Below are 8,067 nucleotides of genomic sequence, written 5' to 3'. Positions count from 1 at the left end.
GCTTGTGGGTGGTGGGGTGGGGTTGTCGTTGGCAGGGGGGGGGGGGTGGCTTGTGATCTAAAGGGGGATTCATAATGTGAAAAACAGGATTCTGATTTGAAAAAGAGGCTTCTGGTTTGAAGGAGAGACTCTGATGTGAAGGGGGGGGCCCCATTTTTAAAAATGGTTTTGCATGGGGCTCCCCCTTAAAATCCACACCAGGTTGTAATCTTTTGCAAGGTGACGTGAAACCTCTGATCCAGACTAAAGGGGTTAAGCACTATGTATCATATACACTGTTTTCTATACAGTATATGTTACAGTTGCTTTGAAAAGACGCACGTACATAAGGAATATCCGGAGGGGAAAGAGCCAACAGTGGAACAGACGGCCGCGGATTACACAGCGCCAAACCCTGCTAAATTAATAAACGCTTTAGAGCGAGCAATCAATAGAGACGAGCTGTCTTTATCTGCTCCCTAATAACTAATGATTGGTCTACAAACACAGATAGACACCCAGTTTATATAACTGTTGACACAGTGTTATCTGGATCAGTGCGTGCAGGCGGGTCATAGTGCAGCACCGGCGGAGGGGAAATGATTGTCAATATTATTGTTAGGTGTGAGTCCAACCGGCATAAAAGGAGCCACACAAGTTAAGCCGGGGCCATTGTGTGCACTCACTGTGGAGAAATGAGGATTCGGCCTTTGTGTTTACCGCCTGGGATTATTCAACAAATATTTTGCTAGATCTTTTTTTTCTTTTTTGACTCCTACCAACTCTCATGTCTCTCACGGGAACATATGATAAAAACGTGTGTACAGTCACCTGTTTTGTCAATAAATGATTAAAGGGGACCTGTGAACCATAGACAAGGGAAGCAGCCGTGTTGTGGCACTCCAGACAAATGTGAAAAGATCCAGTTATTGATTGATTGATTAGAAATACGTTTTCAATACAGCTAATATAGATAGTTAAATCTGTTTTTATATTAGCTGTATGTGATCACCTGTACAACAACGCTGAGCCTGGGTGAAGGAAGGTCAGCAGTGGAAGCCAATCAGAGCTCGCTGTCATACTCACACTGGGAAACTGGTTACAGGAGGTGGAAAAACAGGGGTGGACATGGCAATGAGCTGCTGCTCCTTCATTTTATAGACAGTGGGCTCTGCTCCTTCACTGTCCAATCAGCAGACTCTGCTCCTTCACTGTCCAATGAGCAGGCTCTGCTCCTTTACCATCCAATCAGCAGGCCCTGCTATATCACTGTTCAATTAGCTGGCTCTGCTCCTTCACTGTCCAATCACCTGGCTCTGCTCATTTACTATCCAATCAGCTGGTTCTGCTCCTTTACTGTCCAATCAGCAAGCTCTGCTCCTTTACTGTCCAATCAGCTGGTTCTGCTCCTTTACTGTCCAATCAGCAAGCTCTGCTCCTTCACTGTCCAATCAGCACGCTCTGCTCCTTTACTGTCCAATCAGCAGGCTCTGCTCCTTTACTGTCCAATCAGCAAGCTCTGCTCCTTCACTGTCCAGTCACCTGGCTATGCTAATTTACTATCCAATCAGCAGGCTCTACTCCTTCACTGTTCAATCAGCAGGCTCTGCTCCTTTGCTGTCCAATCAGCAAGCTCCGCTTCTTACTTGTCCAAACAGCAGGCTGGGGAAATAGAGGAAAGCAAAGCTTTAAAAAGCAGCCATTTATTTTCCTTAAAGTGTTTTTGTTTGAAAATTCAATAGTAGGAAATAGTAAGATTCCCTAACAGGCCTTTTTTTGCCCAAGTCCTATTGAGATTTTCTTTCAACTCCTGTCCCAGAGACAAAACAGGAAGTAAGAGAAAATGTCTCCATAGTGAGGGGAAAAAGGAGGTCTGAAGTGCATGCATTGGGGCTGATCTAAGGTCGGAAATGCATGCATTGGGGCTGATCTAAGGTCGGAAGTGCATGCATTGGGGCTGATCTAAGGTCGGAAATGCATGCATTGGGGCTGATCTAAGGTCGGAAGTGCATGCATTGGGGCTGATCTAAGGTCGGAAATGCATGCATTGGGGCTGATCTAAGGTCGGAAGTGCATGCATTGGGGCTGATCTAAGGTCGGAAATGTTTTGTGTGTATACCAGTTAATCAATGCATTCAATCGCAGTGGTACTGCTAATGGCAAGTTACACACAGTATTAATTTTGAGTGCAAATCAAAATTTAACATCAACTAACAAAATTGAAACCAGGAATTTGATTGAGGAAACGCTGCTTTATTCTATATAGAGGAAATTAACAATAACTTACAGGTTGTAGAGCCACAAGCTTCACCATCCGGAGTTCTGCTTTAATAATCATCCTTGTGAATTGATACATTGTAGATCTTTATACTAATCTCAACATTTCCTGTCCTGCAGCTTCCGCCCAGCCAGGTCTTATGGGGAAATGCAGACGGCCTCGTACAGCCTTCACCAGTCAGCAGCTGCTGGAGCTAGAGAACCAATTCAAGCTCAACAAATACCTGTCACGGCCAAAGCGCTTCGAGGTGGCCACATCTCTTATGCTGACGGAAACACAGGTGAGTGATACTCTCAGGTTAATGCATTAAAGAGAACCTGTTGTGACGGACATACTGCTCGCAGTTATTTTAGAATTCATCAAGCGTGATAGAAATTGTTTATGAGACAGACTGGTGTTCAGGAAGAGCCAGCCCATCAGCTGGTCTCCTAAAATCAGTTCATTATGAAAGATTCATATTTGAAAAATGAAACTCTTGCTGTGTATTGTGACAGGAATGTATTCATGCAGAAGACTTCAATTACTTCAGGCAGAAAGTTTGGAGTTTAGGCGACACCAGTGGCGTAACCATGGCCATAGCAGCCCAGTAGGCTGCTATGGTGGCCTGGGGATGGAAGGGGGCCCTATTATGTTGTTCAGGCAAATTAAACATAGAACATGCGAAAATAATACATTACCATATCATTAAGGATTGGAGTTGTTGCAGTTGACTTCAACTCTAATCCCCTGTAAAGTCTACAGTGTAGAGACGATTTCGGATGCACAGGAGGAGTGATTGGGATCTTGGCATTGTTACTCACAGCTCAGAGAGAGGTCATCAGAGAGGCCCCCATCATTTTTGCTATGTGGCCCCCGGTGATCTGTAGTTACAAACCTAGGTGAGACCCTTTACTGGCTAACTTAAAGTGAATTTCCACTTTTGCAGTCAAATTTGAGAAAACCCCACTATACGTTTGTTATGTGTTCCCATATACAGAGAAAACCTTAAAATAATATATTTCTTACCTTTTGGCTGTTTCTTTGGTGAAATCCTTTGCGCAGATTCCAGGCTACTCTTTGGTGAAGGTCTTTATGCAGATTCCAGGCTACTCTTTGGTGAAGGCCTTTGTGCAGATTCCAGGCTACTCTTTGGTGAAGGTCTTTGCGCAGATCCCAGGCTACTCTTTGGTGAAGGCCTTTGTGCAGATTCCAGGCTACACTGTGGTGAAGGTCTTTGTGCAGATTACAGGCTACTCTTTGGTGAAGGCCTTTGTGCAGATTCCAGGCTACACTGTGGTGAAGGTCTTTGTGCAGATTACTACTCTTTGGTGAAGGCCTTTGTGCAGATTCCAGGCTACTCTTTGGTGAAGGCCATTGTGCAGATTCCAGGCTACACTTTGGTGAAGGTCTTTGTTCAGATTCCAGGCTACTCTTTGGTGAAGGCCTTTGTGCAGATTCCAAGCTACTCTTTGGTAAAGGCCTTTGTGCAGATTCCAGGCTACTATTTGGTGTCTTCTGAACTACAGCTCAGTGTCTGAACAATGTAACATTATCATTGCTTGCTGGGAACAATGCATGATGCGTTAAGTAGTCTTGAGAAATGGAGATTGCATCACATCAAGCAGCAGGAAAAGAGATGCAAAGCACTAGGTAGGAGTTTTAAGCAAATATAAAGCACTTACAATTGTAGTCATTCATTTTTAATTTTTTTTGAGTTATGCAATATAAATGGGAAAATTTAACAAATATAAAGTAGGCGTTATCCTAATTTGGCTGCAAAAGTGGAACTACACTTTAAGTTATTAAAGATGGTTTCAGAGTGCCTAAGATCCCTTCTTCAGGATTTACACATTCCTCAAGAAATATATAAATCCTAAAGAAGAAGGGATCCAAGGCATCCTGAAATCTTAAAAGGTATCACTTAAACCCCGAAACTACTGCATTGATCGGCTGCTAACACGGTTCAATACTCTACTAATGATAGAAAATAACTTGTAACTTACTAATTGTAACTGTAACTCACTTTATCCTAATCCGGGGCAGGTGCGCCCTCTTGTGGCTAAATAATGAAAATTCAATTACCAAGTCCCCAAAATGTACCAACAAACCAAATATAATAAACATGGCTGAGAAAAAGGTCTGAGCATCAAATCCCTAAATAAAGTACTTAATCCAAACAAGTATAGAGTTATTTGGGGCATTTAAGGTGCTATAAGATTACACAAACCAATATGTAAGCTTTTCTTAAACTCTATAATAAAAAAAATTTGCATAAATACATGTGTATTCTGCCTTGAATCTCGGTGAGTTTTGTGTATTTCTTCCAGATCTGTGCAGTAATCCGGTGTGAGACTTGGAGCTTCCTGTCATAAAGACCGGTCATTGCTGCTCTCTCTCCTTGTACAGGGTGGCTGGTCTTGTCTCCGCCCCCTCCTGTCATAAAGACCACTCACTGCTGCTCTCTCTCAAATTGTGCAGGGTGACTGGTCTTGTCTCCGCCCCCTCCTGTAATAAAGACCGCTCACTGCTGCTCTACCTCCTTATGCAGGATGACTGGTCTTGTCTCCGCCCCCTCCTGTAGTCTTCTACAGGCAACCTGTAGTGGGTAGAGCACAGCTCTGCTCTCTGCATAGGCTCTGCAGAGCACGGTGATGATGTTAATGATACTACCTGGGTTTGCAAAGGCATTTGGTGCGGACAAAGTGGATTTTTTGTGGCCATTAAGGAACATATTTAAATTCATGTTTTTTTTGCTTGGAGTTGAGCTTTAAGAAAATGTTTTATTAATAGAGTTTAACAGCTTAATATAAACCATATAAATACATTGGCAAACGTACATATAGACATGTATATTTATGTATTGCCCTTACGTCCCTCTATGTGAGCCTCTGATTAAACAGGAGACAATACAGAGACGCACATATGGGGATATGTAGGTGGTACAGGAATATACAGTATGTCTATATGTGCTATCACCAACATTTTTAAGTGTTTTAGCTGTTGAACTGTATTCATAAAGCATTAGCTTAAGGAAACCTTTGAAGTTGTAAAGTCCCAGCATCTCCTCTCCTGTTATAACATCAGCATTGTAATAGGAATACATATTACAGATGTTTCTGATAATACAATCAAAGCTTATATTAAAAAATCCCTTTCATGTAGTAAGTGCCGCCTTCCATCTGCCCATCACTTCCAATCAACTTCCTGGATTCCCAGCGTGCTTTGCGTCTCTTACCCTGCTGCTTAATGTGATGTAATCTCCATTTCTCAAGACTACTTAAAGGAGAACTATGAGGGGGGAGTGCTTTTCGCTCACCTCATAGTTCTAGCCGACCTGTGACAATGAGACTGTCACAGGTCGGCTCAGTAGATCGGGAAGTGAGCGGAACACATACCGGCGTTCGCTCACCTCTCGATCCTGTCACGGCTCTCTGCCGTGACAGGGGAGGGGCTGGATCCCCCCTCCCCGCTCCGATCCTCCAGCGCTGACTGGCGGAACGGACGGGGGAGGGGGCGGGTACAGCTGGCTCTGCCTCTAGATTGGCAGAGCCAGCTGTCAGTCACGCAGCTGGGCGGTTCCCGCCATAACTGTCGGGATTCACTTCAGCTGCGGCGTCTCAGTATACCGCAAGCTACAGCTCGAGGTATACTGAGCCTAGGGTGACGGGAGGACGCTAGTTTGTGTCCTCCCGTTACCCTAAGGAGAACTATGGGTAAAAGCCCTAACCCCATAGTTCTCCTTTAACTCATCATGCATTGTTCCCAGCAAGGAATGGTGATATTACATTGTTCAGACACTGAGTTGTAGTTCAGAAGGCAGGCTCTGTGAGAGTGGTGACACCAGGAAGTGCATATTCACAGGGCTGAGTGAAATGGTGTCAGTGCATTGAGGAAGTCCATCCTATGGGCATCTTGAATAACTTCAAGCTTCTAGATGGATCTGGTTATTAGGAGTGGGATAGAACTTATGGAAATTCAATATAGAAATGCAGATTCATTTTTCCCTTTTGACCATAGACACCTTTTAATTGTAAGAAAATTCTAATTGTTTGGATAGTGTTTGAAGAAAATGCTACATTTGAGCACTGGATTATTGAATCTCTAAATTTGGTCTGATTTCTGTACCCAGGTAAAGATCTGGTTTCAGAACCGCAGAATGAAATGGAAGAGGAGCCGTAAGGGGAAAGAACAAGGGCTGCCAAACCACAGCGACAGGAAGCGGTCGGAGGGCATCGCGCCCAGCAAAGATCCTCAGGATGAGGACGAGGAGGAAGAGGAAGAGGAGGACGAAGATGTAGACTTCCAAGGATCAGAGAGAGACACAGACATCTTACGGCACAATGGCCAGCTCCGCTACAGCCCAGAGTCTTTTTGCTCCGAGGAAGAGAGCGGGGCTCTGCCCTCCCCATAAGATACTGACTGAGTGACTGTGGGCAATGTGCAGCCCGAAGTTTATTTATTTATCATGGACAGTACTATTCCACAGAGGTGTGGAGACCGGAGATAATAATTTATATGTATTTAACTCATTATTGGTAGGGCTCTGAGCGGGAATGGGTGGGTTATAAGTGGCTTCATGGGTTACCTGCAATAAAATGAAATAACCAGGTTTGGCCTTCTGAAAATAAACTCTGTTGGGTTTCAGCTTTGTGTCCACCATGATGATGATTTTTATTTCCCATAGGAAAGTGAAGGAACCTGTTCCAGCCAATCATAGTTACATAGTAACATTGTTAGTCAGGTTGAAAAAAGACACATCCATCAGCCCATCAACCAATAGGAAAAATCAATGAATAAATACATGAAAACCTCCATATACAGAACCCTATACCGGCATTTCTCCAACTTTGTTCAGTTACCCCAGGTGCACCGCCACGCCCCCTCCCGCCCCAGAACGCAGTGAGCTGGACAAGACCGAATCGTGCCGGAACGCACTGGGGCTGGTGTGAATTAGCCCTTATCCTAGACAGGGGTCTGGTATTACTTTTACGGGGGAACCCAAAGCAAAACAAGGGGAAAAAAAGATGACATGGTGCCTTCTCCTTCACATCAGAGTCCCCCCTTTCACATTAGTTTTCCTTCACATTAGATTCCTTCCCTTTCACATCAGGAGTCCCCTTCACATTAGAGTCCTTCCCTTTCACATCAGGAGTCCCCTACACATCAGATTCCTTCTCTTTCATATCAGGAGTCCCCTTCACATCAGATTCCTTCTCTTTCATATCAGGAGTCCCCTTCACATCAGATTCCTTCTCTTTCATATCAGGAGTCCCCTTCACATCAGATTCCTTCCCTTTCACATGAGGAGTTCCCTTCACATCAGATTCCTTCCCTTTCACATGAGGAGTTCCCTTCACATCAGATTCCTTCCCTTTCACATCAGGAGTCCCTTTCACATCAGATTCCTTCCCTTTCACATCAGGATCCCCCTTCAGATTAGAGTCCTTACCTTTCACATCAGGAGTCCCGCTCACATCAGATTCCTTCCCTTTCACATCAGGAGTCCCCTTCACATCAGTTTTCTTCCCGTTCACATCAGGAGTCCCCTTCACATCCGATTCCTTCCCTTTCACATCAGGATCCCCCTTCAGATTAGAGTGATTAGCCTTCACATCAGGAGTCCCCTTCACATCAGATTCCTTCCCTTTCACATCAGGAGTCCCCTTCACATCAGATTCCTTCCCTTTCACATCAGCAGTCCCCTTCACATCCGATTCCTTCCCTTTCACATCAGGAGTCCCCTTCACATCAGGTTCCTTCCCTTTCACATCAGGAGTCCCCTTCACATCAGATTCCTTCCCTTTCACATCAGGAGTCCCCTTCACATCAGA

The 8,067-nt window shown here is 44.4% G+C and overlaps 1 protein-coding gene across 1 annotated transcript in view; it reads left to right on the top strand.

Annotated features, from left to right (window-relative positions):
- LOC108785783 (motor neuron and pancreas homeobox protein 1-like) overlaps window positions 1–6,699 on the top strand; it is a 34,435-nt gene extending 27,736 nt beyond the window's left edge. The window contains exons 2-3 of the mRNA XM_018554930.1: window positions 2,377–2,537; window positions 6,366–6,699. Coding sequence (XP_018410432.1) covers window positions 2,377–2,537; window positions 6,366–6,647 — 443 coding nt within the window. The 3' untranslated portion in view covers window positions 6,648–6,699. The remainder of the gene's footprint in view (window positions 1–2,376; window positions 2,538–6,365) is intronic.
- The last annotated feature ends 1,368 nt before the right edge of the window (window positions 6,700–8,067 follow it).

Source organism: Nanorana parkeri, unplaced genomic scaffold, assembly GCF_000935625.1.
Source record: "Nanorana parkeri isolate BGI_ZX_2015 unplaced genomic scaffold, ASM93562v1 scaffold178, whole genome shotgun sequence".
Classification (NCBI taxonomy): domain Eukaryota; kingdom Metazoa; phylum Chordata; class Amphibia; order Anura; family Dicroglossidae; genus Nanorana; species Nanorana parkeri.
This window is presented reverse-complemented; position numbering and strand designations above follow the sequence as displayed.